General features: G+C 35.6%; 1 protein-coding gene across 1 annotated transcript; it reads left to right on the top strand.

Moving 5' to 3' along the window:
• The first annotated feature begins 7193 nt into the window (after positions 1–7193).
• Positions 7194–7933, top strand: LOC131602695 (ABA-responsive protein ABR18-like). The gene has a single exon (XM_058874869.1). It carries the CDS (start codon positions 7264–7266, stop codon positions 7738–7740), a length of 477 nt encoding a protein of 158 aa, XP_058730852.1. The 5' UTR covers positions 7194–7263; the 3' UTR covers positions 7741–7933.
• The last annotated feature ends 6647 nt before the right edge of the window (positions 7934–14580 follow it).

Genomic DNA, 14580 nt, shown 5'->3' with positions numbered 1-14580 from the left:
ATGCAAGCTTTTGCAGCAGAGACATGATTTAAATTGCTAACATCCACTCCATATTACGCCCAGGCCAATGGTCAAGTCGAAGCTGCTAATAAAGTTATTATAAATTTGATAAAGAAGCATGTGGGGAAAAAGCCAAGAAATTGGCATCAAACGCTCGACCAAATCCTTTGGGCTTGTCGGACGTCACCAAAGGAAGCAATAAATACTACCCCATTTCGTTTGACTTTTGGGCATGATACTGTATTGCCTGCAGAGATTCATCTACAGTCGACAAGAATTCAACGACAAAATAGTCTCTCGTCTGACGAATACTGGAATATGATGTTAGATGAATTAGTAGAATTAGACGAAGAAAGGCTAATAGCGTTGGATAGGTTAATAAGACAAAAAGAAAAAGTGGCGAAGGCTTACAACAAGAAAGTCAAAGAGAAGACATTCATGGTAGGTAATTATGTATGGAAAGTTATCCTACCCGTTCAAAATTTTGCAAGTGTTTTCAAACAATGCATATGAAATTGAAGAATTAAATTCAGATGGTCGAATTTTGAGAGTGAATGGTAAATATTTGAAAAAATATAAACCTACGCTTCAAGAAATACGCATAATAGACTAAAGCTGAAATATTAGATTAAAGATGGCTATAAAATAGCCACCTATTACAAAAATAAGCATACAAAAGAGGAGCATTCAAAAAAAAAAATCCTCCGCCAAAGCCACTAAAAACACCCACTATTAGTTAACCCTTCGGTCGATGTCTTCCAAGGATAATAGGGGCAGACTTTCGGCTTCGAACATATCCATACTCCCAGCATCGCGCATTTTCCTCACCACACCTTGCTTGAGGAATAAGTAAGATAAGAGTCTTCCATAAGGAAGACAAGTCACCACCCCTTGACGTGAGGCAGTCAAAGAAACAGCTTCCACAAGTTGCTTAAAAATCAACAAAGGAAAGTTGATCTTCTTCCCCTGAAGAGCACAGAAAATGAATTCTAAATCTTCCACCATGATGCTATTTTCATCATGGGTGCGTGGACGAAAGTTGCCCACCAAAAGTTGGTGCCAAATCTTGATCACCTTGGCACAAAAGGGGTCGTTGTCCATGAGATCCTTTAACATATTAGAAGTGCTCAGGTTGAAAATATTATCACCAAAAGTTTCCCCGGTATTACCGCATTTCAACAGATAAGAGATTATTGAGGGAGTGATAAGAACATGAGCCCCTCGAATGTTGGAGGTTATAGTAGTCCTCCCTTCTGGATCTATGCGCAGAGACGCGAACATCCAAAATTCAGTCAGCATGCAGGGATAGATGTTACCATCCAAAAGTTTAGGGTAAAACTCAAGTCCCTGATCGGCATAAAGAGCACAAGCATTGATATCGTTCGCAGCAAACTCTTCTTCAGAAAGTTTAAATTCTTTCTTAATACAGGATCTTATGTGGGCATATGTTAAAGGTTGTGCCATGGTTTGAAGACAGAGATTGAAGGATGAAAATGCTTAAGATGTTGTGTGTAGGGGAGTGCAAAAGGAAATGGAAAGAACGAGGCTATATATATAGAAAATATGTAGTTACTTCAGCAAGACAAACGTGGGAAAGGAAGTTAGAAAACCAAAGGTCGTATCAAATATCTTGGAAACTGACACAAGCAAGTTGGGAACAGGTAAAATAGCCCACTACCTAGTGTTTAGGTAATAATTAGTGCCTGGGAAAATGAAATGTAATCATGGCATAATGGGAATTAAGGAAGTCGAAACCTGAAAAGGAAATGAAATGCCATCTTCCTCTTTTCTGGAGACAGTCGAAAGAAGTCGCTTGGGGGGCAATTTGTTACCCTAGGTTTTTGACTTACCAACAAATGGGCAACTGGGGCTCAAAATTGGTAATTGGGCCTCAATTTGGTAGAAAGGCCCTAAATTGGTAATTGGGCCTCAATTAAATAATTACATTGCCATTTGGGTCGAAGTGGTTCGACTAAGTAATGCTTAGTAGTCGAAGCTGTTCGACTAGAAAGATTATCAGAGGCTTCAGCGTTCGATCAGAAGTATGCGAAGACTTAAGAATTTTGCTGCAGAAACTGAAGTGGAAGTCGAGAGGTATTAGAAGTTAAAAGGAGACAGTTTTCAGCAGTTACAAGAGACGCGTGGAGGTCTCACAGTTGAAGATCTTGCATGTCAAAGACACGTGTTGACTGATAATCAGTCGACCGTTATTAGTAGTTATTTTATTTTACTATTTAAGCAAGTTCCATAGGAATAGTTAGGGGTCCGCATTTTCTACATAAACACAAGTAAACTCAATTCTCTGTGCAATAATGAGTAAAGAGTGCAACCTTGGAATGTATGTATGCGTACCACTTTGATTTATGCAATCATTTTTGCTTTATATTTTCATCTTTTAGTGCGCATTTACTGCCTTTTTTATTGCTTTGATTTACTTTAAAGCCTTTAATTTCAGTGTTTTATTTTTACTTTGAAGTCACTGTTACATTCAATACAAACCAGATACACATAATATAACAAAATAAAGCAATTAGTCCTGGAGTATTCTAGTTGATTCCGCAAAAGTAACCTTTAAAAAGGAAACTAGCGCTTGTTTACCATTTTTCTGGGTAAACAGACGGCACCATCTCGAAATTCACATAGGTGAAATTCATATTGTGTCTTTTTCCATGAGACACGTACCCTCGGTATTGAACTTCATTAAGAGTTTGAAATAAAACTCAACCCTCGTTTTAAGGTCAACATTACCACGAAATGTTTGACAATTATCCAAATCAACGACTTGTTGTTACCCATTGAAAATCTTGAGGTTAATGTTCTGTTAACGTAAGATTGGGTTACCGCCATTGTCGGAACTCTTACTCAAGGAGTTTCAACCTCCTACATCTCGAGGTTGTTTTTACTAAGTCTCTGGCCAGTGGCTTAGTAAATGAATTTCCCAAATTATAGATCGATCATATATATGCGAGTAAATGATTACATCTTTAATCAATTTTCTCACGAATGTCTAAGGCCTCAGTGCCCAGACTTCCATTTTACACTTATCTGAATTCTCTTGCTAAATTGGCTTGACTAACACATTGTGTTAACACCTTTGAAACACTATATTTAGCCAATGGAACTTCCGACAGAAGGTCCCTCAACCATTTAACTTCTTTTATTAGTGGAAGCGAGATCCACACACCACGGTTCCATGGTCAAGAGAGTGATGCATGTTTGTTTCTTGCTCTTCCAAGAAATCTCACCTACAACTAGTGTAAATATCCACTCAGTTGTAATTTTATGATCTCCAACACTCGATATCCAACTCATATTGGTATATCTTTTTAATATGAGAAAACCTACCATGATGGAGGTCAAGATTTTGGTTTATTTAAAAGATAATCGAAAATCCTTGTGATGGCCTTCCAATGCTCACTATTTGGATTTCTAGTAAATCTACTCATTTACTAATTGCAACTGCTATATTGCATATAGTATATTGCATTAGAAAACCAATTTCACTTGTGTATTCTAATATAGCCATAACACTTTCATCATCATTTTAGCACTAAGATCAAATTGAATATTCACTTTTTGAAACGTGACAGTTTGAACTTATCAAGAACTTTCTCAACAAAGTGTATTTGACTAAGTTCATAACCCCCACTATTTTCGCATTACGTTGATCCCCAAAAAATTGTCAACTAGTCCAAGATCTTTCATCTTGAATGTGGAAGTTTTCTCAATATAGTGTATTTGACTATGTTTTAAACCCCCACTCTTTCGCTTTACTTTGATCGAAAGGAGTGTCCACTATTTCAAGATTTTTCATCTTGAATGTGGAAGCTAGAAACCTCTTTGTTTCTAAGATTCAATTCATCTCATTGCTAATGATCAACATTTAATCAACATAGAGACAAAGAAATATCACAATAGTCTTACTCAACTTTGTGTACAAACACTTATCCCAAGAATTAGATGAAGAATGTTTTTAGATAATCATGCATGATGATGCAAGAAGGTTTTTAGATGAAGTGAGAGATAAATTTATGAGAAATTTAAAATAAATAGTTTGAATTACAATGAGTACCTTAGTTATGTTCACTTCTCTCAAATCTTCTCTTGAACTTGTATGTTCAACCTTCTTGATCAACTACATCATTTACGTGCATGACACTTTTGATCTTTTTTCCTCTTTGATAACCTTTGTCTTCATCAAAACTAGATATAAGATATATTCTTCACAATCTCCCTCTTTTTGATGATGACAAACTCTTTGAATTCTTGTTTTGATAAGATTGAAAATTCTCCCCATAACTTGTGTGTCTCCCCTTTAATTTGTGAACTTTGCAATGACAAAGTCAAACTTTTAATGTCATTGTCCCAATGCTTGTTTTAATCCATACAAGGATTTAACAAGCTTTCACACCTTTTGTTCATTACCTGCAGGAAGCACATAACCTTGTGGTTTCTCCTTATAAATCTCCTCATCGAGATCTCCATTTAGGAGTGTCATATTGACGTACATTTGATGAACTATAGGGTCATACAAACGAAGCTCCAATTTTCGTTGTGCTTGCTACTAGTGCATATGTGTTGAAACAATCAACACTTTTTTTTTTGGGTCTAAAACCCTTGGCTATTAATCTAGACTTGTAGGTGTTTAGTGTACCATCTTTATAATACTTCCTTCTAAACACCCACTTGCATCCAACCAAGTATGGTTTGACATTGTTGAATCCATTTCATCTTGGATAACATCATTCCAAGAGGAGTCCTTTAAAATTATTCCTTATAAATCTTAGGATCATCTTCCACTTGAAGAATAATAGAAATCTTACCAACAAAACTCTCACTATTTCCTTCTACACAAGAGAAATAAGTCAAAAAACAATTTTGTTCGGTCCTAGATCCTTAGCATTTCAGACTTTCTACCTTGTCTTTAGTTCGGAATATATTTCAACAATTCGTGAAGAACTTTCGGTTCAACAAGCCGTGTGAAAAACCTTTCTCATGAGGTTCTTCATTTGTGAGAAACTCAAATTTCTTATCCTCCACGATAAGGTTCTCAAAATTCCACATCTCAGGATCTAATAGTTATATTAGACTCCAAATTCAGAGGTTTATAATAAATCATGATTCATCTTTGAATTATCATTATATGCCTTATAATAAGTCTCATTTGAACACAAACAAGTTGTTCACATAGAATCCAAATCAAAACTCAATTGTATAATTTGAAATCATGAATTTTAATAAATTTGACTACTTTACTAATCAACCAATCCATACTTTAAAATTTCAAATTTTTCGATTTCAATTTAGCTTTTCACTGATTTAACACCGCATAATTTTTTATTTTTTTTTCAAAATCTTATCATACAGTACTAACAATACCTACTGTTCACATCCCACAATTTGATTCCGAATTTTCAAAGCTATTTCCGAAAACTATTATTCAAGAATGAGATTTACTTTCAATTATATACTTTAATGATTCATTTATCGAAACAAAAAATAATGTATATTTTCATTTATTCATTATCTTTAATTAGTCTATATATAAATTGTCTATTCAAGATGCATCGCATAACCGACTATAAACAAGATGTTCTTATTATGGGTAATTTATAACGTTAAAATTAACATGGAATTCATGCATATATATGTTAATCAAATTGAACACAGTATTTGTGAGACACACAATATTCCCATGACATATATGCTAACATTTGTATGGCATTCACGCTGTGCTTCTTTTCGTGCAACATTAACCGACGATAAATGAAAACAAATTTTCAAAACAATCACACTGTTTGGAAAGTGACGGTCCTGCCTGTTACACCGGTTGACAAAGGTGGCACTTTTAACAATGCATTTCTATAGTTAACATTATATTAGCAGCAAAATTCACAATGTCTATCATAATGCATTAAAGTGAAACACATGCAATATTGTAATTTAATTTTAACGCACTGTACTCTAACACAGTGCAGAAAAATTTCATTTTTTTTTATGATGATATGCAAAAACAATTCGATTTCAGTATTATTTTTTAAACAAAAATGCAAAACAAAATGGATGTGTCATAAATACAACCGATTGATATTAAATTATTTTAACAAAGTCATAACATCCGTAACTATTACTTTCATATTAATTGTTAGAAAATTAATTCAAGATTGATATTATGATTTTCACAGTGTTCTAATTTCAATGAAAAACAATAAGATTGTACCTGAATCTATGACGACGATTCTTGTTCGGTTCTTTGATTTCTTTATTCGAATTCTTCTCTCCTTTCTTCCTTCTATTTGACACTTGAAACGGAAGCCTCGATCACCATTACACAAAATACTTATAAGATTGTTAGAAAAATCAATTCAGGTCAAATGGATCGAGGCTAGAATCGTGAACGGAATCACTTTCCTTATAAGTATTTCAAGCACTCTCAATATGTCTTAGAGTTGGAACGCAGGAATACCCAGAATAATTCAGCCTTTTATCGAGTTTGCGTAAGACCGACGAAAACTCGGATGTAGCGAAGAGTGTCTGGAATTTTAGTGAAGATGATAGGCTTATCAAGTGTACATTTTTGTTATTAATTTATGAATCAAGAATGAAGTTCTTATAGGCCACTTTAGTATTATTTCATAAGGTAGCGACCCTTCGTAAAACAGTTCCTTTTCCAAAAGTTACAATGCTTGGCCTATTACAACATTTACCAATAGTTGCATGTTTTCATTCTTGCAACACTTCACGAAGTGTTACCTATTTCTGATTCAAACTACATACAGCCTATTGCAACACTTCACGAAGTGTTGCCTATTTTCATATTCAAAATACAAACTTCACATAGACATTTTTTTGTCATTTTGGAACACACCTATGGTGATTAAATATTATTAAATATTAATAATTTCCAACCATCAGTCTACATAAAACACCTGTTTATTATTTGTTTGTGTTTCATCATTTAACTCATGAGGTTCGATGTAAACAAACAGTACACTATTGTTGAATTTCATCTGCCGCACTTCTTTGAATTACAATGCTCCTATCATAAAAGTCTGAATAGAAAAATAGAAACAATGGGCCAACAACTTTTTCAACAAATTCACATATGTAGCTGCGGAATAAATTGAGGTCGGCATACAAGGCAGTACCTATAAATACAAAGTTATCCAGTGCACATAAGTCACACACACCAACATACATACATACTTACTATCTTCTTCTTCTCCTCATACTCCTCTTTACAACTTCAAACCAATAAGCATTATGGGTGTTTTCACATTTGAGAATGATACCACTTCTACCGTCGCACCTGCTAAGTTATTCAAAGCTGTGGTGCATGATGCTGATGTCATCGTTCCAAAGGTGGTTGATTCCATCAAAACTGTTGAAATCGTTGAAGGAAATGGTGGCCCTGGAACCGTCAAAAAGATCACTTTCGTTGAAGGAGGACAAACCTTGTATGTGTTGCACAAAATTGAAGCTATTGATGATGCAAAGTTTGAATATAATTATAGTATAGTTGGAGGATTCGGTATATCAGACATTGTTGAGAAGATATCATTTGAGGCAAAATTAGTTGAAGGTCCAAATGGAGGATCTGTTGGAAAGATGATTGTTAAATATCACACCAAAGGAGATGCTAAGCCCATTGAAAAGGAAGTTGAGGAAGGCAAGGCTAAGAGTGATGCTCTTTTCAAAGCCATTGAAGGTTATGTTTTGGCAAATCCTGATTACAACTGATACTATCATTACTGTCCTTTTCTAGCTTTGTTGTTGTCTCCTTAATACAAGTTATCTTTTAATGTACTAATAAAGTGTTTGTTCCTTTTGCTTCTAAAGTTTGAGGTTTGGTATCTTTGTATTTCACCTTATCGATAGTCAAGAACATAATGTAAAATGAAAGCATATCCTATATGATACTTTTGTTGTTGAATTTAGTAGCTTTGAAAATTTTATAATCATCCCATATAGCTAGCTTTGTTACTGCCCTTGTACTTTTTTCTAGAGAATATGATTGAGGGAATGGTTCTTCTTAACTATATAATAAGGCCCATAAGTACCTATTCCTAGCTATAGCATTATTGGAAGGTAAATAATGGAAGTCCTCTCTAGGTTAAGGGGCCGATATGATTCATGAAGGGGATAAGATGATGTCTTTCTTCCTTCTCTTTTTTGTCTCAGTATGCCCACCAACTAGGCTTTCTTCTATAATCTAAACCGAATGTTCTTTTCTGAAGTACCGTTAAACCAAGATGTAGGATTTTGAGGTCTCTTGTGGATTTCATTCCAATTTGTCTCTTTCTTAAGAATCTTGATATGATATTATTAGAGATATATATAGAAAATAGCTATGAGTGAGTATTGGTAAAGCACAAACACCTTTAGAAATATATGTGTTGTGGTGTCCGACATTTGTATGACACCTGAACGACACGTGTTAGAAAAATTAAATAAGTATCGAAAAAGTCGGACAAATGTTTTTAATTTTTTTCTTTGTTTCGACACATTTTTAATCGGTATCGATATCCATATGACATTCATACAACACGTGTCCGATAATTCAGACAATTTTTTTTGTATAAAAATTGTGTTTTTCTTTTCCTCAACCCACTTTATAGATTTTCTAGAAAAATCTCACACTCGATTAAAAAGGTTAAACATGTATTAAAGCAATGTTATTAATGAAGAATCAAAGGCATTAATTTTTATTAGAATATTTTTTAACTCTTTTTGATATTAGATAAATAAATGAATCTTAAATACTATCTGACATATATAGCTAGGGATGTCAACGGGACAATGAATGTTCAGAGGAAGCTTATCCACTCCCCACTCCACCACCTAATTTATTCTCCATCCCCATCCCCAATCTCTTTCACGGGAGGATATTTCCCCAATCCCCATCCCCACAGATCTCCACGGAAATCCATTGAGATCGAATCTTAAGAAAATTTCTATACTTTTTTTTATCAAAACTATGGCACTAGTATTTCGTAATTACCATATATTTGAAGAGTAATTACCATAAGTATAATGAACAAAGAGAGTAGTTGTTGTGATGATGAAGAGAACATAGAAGATGATGAATGGAGGAGATAAAGATAATTGAGAAAAGAAAACGAGGAGACGGTGTGTATATTTAATGTATTGGGTGTACTTTCTAGAGTTAGGTACTTGGGTAGCGAAACAATACATTATACAATAACACATAAAAATAAAATGTTACACTAATGACTCTTCATTTTCTAATACATTAAGATTTTTTATGTAAACTTTTATAATCATATATTATATAATATACAAAATATAAAAATTAAATAATATGGTCGGAGTCGGGGAATCCAAGGGGCGGGGGGTACTTTCCCAATCCCCGCCCCAAAGTGTCACTGGGGGCTTTTTCCTCCATTCCCGTGGGAAAAAAATCTCCAACTTCGGTACTCCAAACATATAATTCCCATAGAAATCTCCATTAACAGATGCAAATTGATATCCATATATATATATAGCCTAAGTGTAGTCAAATGTAATAACTATACTCATTTGTAATATTTAATCTTGATTAACACAATGAGTTTGAAGCTTTTCTTACCCACCTTTCATGGATGTCATGTTTCTTAACATGGTATCAGAATTAATCTGGTATCCACCTTGAACAGTCTTTCCGCTGCATTTTCTCGTTTTTGTTCTAATTATCTTTCCCTTTTCTCAATTCATATACTTCAGTTTCCTTTGGTGTATGTCCTTAATTCTTCTTCTTGTTACCATATACAAGTTTCAATTTCTTGATTTCTAGTTCTGAAAAAGAAATTTTCTCAATCTTTTCTTTCCCCTATGGTTACTATCATTGGAAGTGTAATTTTCTCAATCTTTTCTTTACCCTATGGCCAACATCAAGTTCTTTTATCGCTTAATAAAAAACGTTTCCGAATCTTTTTCTTAATAAAAATGGACGGAAAAAGAACTAGTTAGGCGTATACCCCTCTTTCCCCCTGATAATCGAATACCTGTTGTATATCTTGTATTTTGAGTACTCGTCTCCCCATCAAAACATAATAATACGATTGAATCTAATTCATTCCCATTCGGACGAAAAAGGACTAGTTAGACATGTATTTCTCTTTTCTTTGTGTACTTAGATACCTGTTGTATAACTGAGTGGGACGAAAAACGTTTGAAATGGTGAAGAGAAGTTATTTATAGGCTGAGAATCGGAACCATTTCCGTCAAGTATTTGGAAATTAGATTTACTGAGTGGGACGCGTGTAAGAAGCTCGATTCGTGAGAAAGTGGTGGCAGCTGTAGGTGTTAGGTGCCAAAATGTGTTTATATTTAGTATAATTAATGGCACCTTTCGACCGTTTTTATCGGATATTCGTACAATTCCCTGAAGTTTTAGATAATTATTTATAGTTTATAATATTAAGCTTTCATTTTATGTTAATATGTGTTTTAGTTATGATTTTGTAGGTTTTAGCCAATTTTGGGGAAGTTTGGAGCTTGTTTTGAGCTTTGCAAGAGAGTGCCTGGCAAAAGTAAGCGCGCGTCGCGCGGAGATGTGGGCGCGTCGCGCCCTGGGCAAGATATTTTGGAGCTTCGAAGCAGAGAGTTGCGCGCGTCACGCGCATGGGCGGTTTAAATTTCTTAAGTGTATTGGCGCGAAGCGCGTTGGAGGGCGCGACGCGCCCTGGACAGAAAATGATTTTACTATATAAAGAGTAACTCTGATTTTTGGAGTGTGGACAATTATTCTTAAGAGCTCATAAACCCTAATCACTGTAGCAAACTAAGAATTGAAGATTGGAAGCCTTGATCGTCGATTAATCGCCTTTGATGCTTGTTGATCTTCATCCTTTACTTCTTGAGCAGGCTACCATTCTCATGGATAGCTAAATCTCTTTTGTATCAAGATAAGATGTAATCTTCCTAGCTTTTTGTATGTGTTCTTGTGAATATATTATGTATGAACAAGTAATGATCAATATAGATGGTTTAGTTTGTTTATTAAAGCTTTTTCTTTGGTATAAGTGTTTGAGACATCAATATTTGTATCTAGATCTAACTTTATCATCTATCAAACTATAAATTGCAGACATGGATTTAGCGTTTGATGTTTACTTAGTATCGGTTTTAAAACGTTATTTGTATTGTTTAAAGGATGGAGAAATCGTCGGTTAAACAATACGGTAAATCTAACTATATCATTGCGGACACGAATGATATAGGCGTCGATACGTAATTATGTTGATCGTTACCATGTTCATATACGTATATTTATAAGGAGACATACAAATTTAGGTCGATGAAATCGAATCTTGATACATTTTCTTTAACTTAGAACTTTCATTAATTTACTCTTTGCTACTAAAAGAATTGAATGATCTTTTGCAAACCTAAAACTAAAGTAACATTAACTCAAGACAAAATAGGCAATAGAACGTCGGTGATATCGCAATAATCTCTGTGGATACGATAATAACGAAAAGTACACCACAATACTCTTTCAACAAAATGGCGCCGTTGCCGGGGATTGTTGTTTAGATATTGCAAGCATTGCAATAGTTTGTTTTGTATTAAGTCTTATAATTAATATCTTGTTTCTAAATTTATTTTTCTTGTGTTTGTTAATTTGCTTGGTTAGTTTTTCAGATTACAGTTTATGCGAGGACGTGTACCTGCAGATCAACTCCTTTTTGATCCTGAGATTGAGAGGACTGCTCGTAGAGAGAATAGCAAAACTCGTAGGAGGAGACAACTAGCTAGGGAAAGAAGACAACAACAAGAGGCATCTTCTTCTTCAACTCTGGTTGAAAACTTAGTTGAGGGAGAAATGGCAGGAGAGATCCCTAATGTTCCAGCTCGAGGGCCTTGTGTTAATAGCCCTCGACTCAATGCACAATTTGCTCGTGATCAAGCCAATGGAAGAAACTCCGAGATGAAGACGGGGTTACTTCAATTATTATACCAAAATCCGTTCACAGGGGCAGATCACGAGGATCCATTTACTCATCTAACAAAGTTCTACGAGATCGCCGGAACAATTGGTGCTCCGGAAGACCAAGAAGAACAGGTGTTCAGGAGACTTTTTCCTCATTCCTTAATTGGAAAAGCTAAGGAATGGTACCTTGATCAACCAAATAATGTCATGACAAATTGGAACGAGTTAGAAGAGAAGTTCTTGGATCGGTTCTTTCCTCACAATAGGTTCATGGAAGCGAAAACTTCTATTGCGGTGTTCTCTCAAGGTTCGAATGAATCTCTCAATGAAGCATGGGAGAGGTTCAAGTCCATGGTTAGAAAATGCAAAGGTCATGAGTTTGATGAATTGTCTCAAATCCATATCTTTAGGAATGGACTCCAACCTCAACCAAAAACTCTTTTAGATGCTACCGCGGGTGGTTCGTTGATGTCAAAAACAGCTGCTGAAGCAATTGCTATCATTGATAGGATGGCTTTGAATGATCATCAAGGGCAACACAACCGTAGTGCATCGCAAAGAAAACCGGGAGTTCTTGAATTGAATACTAGTGATGCAATACTTGCTCAAAACAAGTTGTTGACACAACAAGTAGAATTGCTCACTCAACAAATGTCAAAACTCCCTCAAAAAATCAAAGAGATAAATGGGAGCCCTTCTAAAAATCAACATGTGATGTGTTGTGAATTGTGTAGGGGTGACCATCAAACAGGTTTTTGTCCTCCACCGGGTGAAGAGGTGAATTATGTGTCTAATCCTAATCAAGGATATGGTGGGAGACAACAACAACAACCTTACAATAATAACCAAGGTTACCAACAAAGAGGTAATCAAGGTTATCAACAAGGATGGAGGCCGGAAGCGGGCCCATCGAATCGTCAAAATCCTTATCAAGGCGGTTACAATCAACAACCTCAACAAACAAAGCTTTCAATCGAGGACACTCTTAGCCAATTCATGCAATTGCAAATTGCAAGCCAAAAGAGTACGGATGCCGCAATAAAGAACCTTGAAACTCAAGTCGGGCAATTGTCAAAGCAACTTGCCGATCAAAACAAAGGTCCTTTTCCGGCTACTACACAAGAAAATCCTCGTGAGCATTGTAAGTCAATTCTAACTCGTAGCGGTAGAAATATTGATATGGGTGTAGGAGAGATAGTTGAGGAGGAAATTGTTGAGAGTGAAAAAGATAGGGTGATTGAAGTAGAAAAAAATGTTGAGGGTGATTTAGTTGAAAATGAGAAAGAGAAAGAATTAGTGGAAAAAGAAACTCTTGAGAAGGTTGTAGAAAAAGAGAGAAAAAAATTGAGTGTGAGTGAGAAGGGAAAGAAGAAGGTGGATGATTCTATACAAGTGAAGAAATTACCTTACCCTCCCGGTCCGTCAAAGAAAGAAGATGCAAAGCACTATGCTCGGTTCTTGGATATTTTTAGCAAGTTGCAAATTAATGTTCCTTTTTCCGAGGCATTAGAGCAAATGCCGATGTATGCAAAATTCATCAAAGACATCATCACTAAGAAGAGAAGATTCTTGGATCCGGAGGTAGTAACGGTGAGCTCTTGTTGTAATGCGTTAATTCAACGCACTACTCCGATAAAATCAAATGATCCTGGGCGGGTAACCTTACCGGTGTCTATTGGAAATGTTCACATAGGCAAAGGTTTGGTAGATACCGGTTCTAGCATTAATTTGATCCCATTGTCTATGGTGAGAAGATTAGGAATCAACGATTTGAAGCCGACAAGAATGACGTTATCATTAGCGGATAAATCCACAGCTCATCCTCATGGAGTTGCGGAAGACTTGCTTGTCAAGGTTGACAAATTTTGGTATCCTGTTGATTTTATTGTCATAGACATGGAAGAAGATCCTGAGATTCCCTTGATCTTAGGAAGGCCTTTTATGAAGACGGCCCGAATGATGATAGATATTGATGATGGCTTAATGAAATTAAGGTACCAAGATGAAGAATTATGTCTTGATCTCTTTGAAGCCATCAAGCATCCTAGTGATGAGGATGATTGTTTTAGAATCGATGCTACCGAAAGGGCTATTATGAAAGTGGAGAATCAAATGCACTTGTCGAATCCTCTTGAGAAGACTTTAATGGAAGCTCTCGAAGTTCTCACCAAAGATCAAGAGAAGGAAATTGAAGATTGCTTGAGAAATTTAGAGGCTTGTGAGGAGATGAATCCATTTGAAACTCAAATTGAAGAGTTGAAGGATGAACCTAAAGTTGAAGAGCAAAAGGTGGAGTTGAATGTGTTACCATCTCACTTGAAATACGTGTTTCTCGGTGACAATTCTACTAAGCCGGTTATCATTAATAGTGGTTTGTCTAACAAGGAAGAGCATCGGTTGAAGGAAGTGTTGACAAAGAATCAAGAAGCAATAGGATGGGTTTTATCCGACTTGAAGGGTATTAGTCCGGCCTATTGTATGCATAAGATTATGTTAGAAGATGATTTTCGGCCCGTGGCACAACCTCAAAGGCGATTGAATCCAACCATGAAAGAAGTTGTTAGAAAAGAGGTTGTGAAGTTATTAGAGGCGGGGATGATTTATCCCATCTCCGATAGCGAATGGGTGAGCCCGGTGCATGTGGT

The sequence above is a fragment of the Vicia villosa genome, linkage group LG1 (genome assembly GCF_029867415.1).
Source record: "Vicia villosa cultivar HV-30 ecotype Madison, WI linkage group LG1, Vvil1.0, whole genome shotgun sequence".
Classification (NCBI taxonomy): Eukaryota; Viridiplantae; Streptophyta; class Magnoliopsida; order Fabales; family Fabaceae; genus Vicia; species Vicia villosa.
Note: the sequence above shows the minus strand (reverse complement) of the source record. Positions and strands in the feature narration are given on the sequence as shown.

What these genes read in the sequence shown, in the direction of transcription:
- LOC131602695 (XM_058874869.1), top strand. Translation starts at nt 7,264, where the DNA reads ATGGGTGTTTTCACATTTGAGAATGATACCACTTCTACCGTCGCACCT.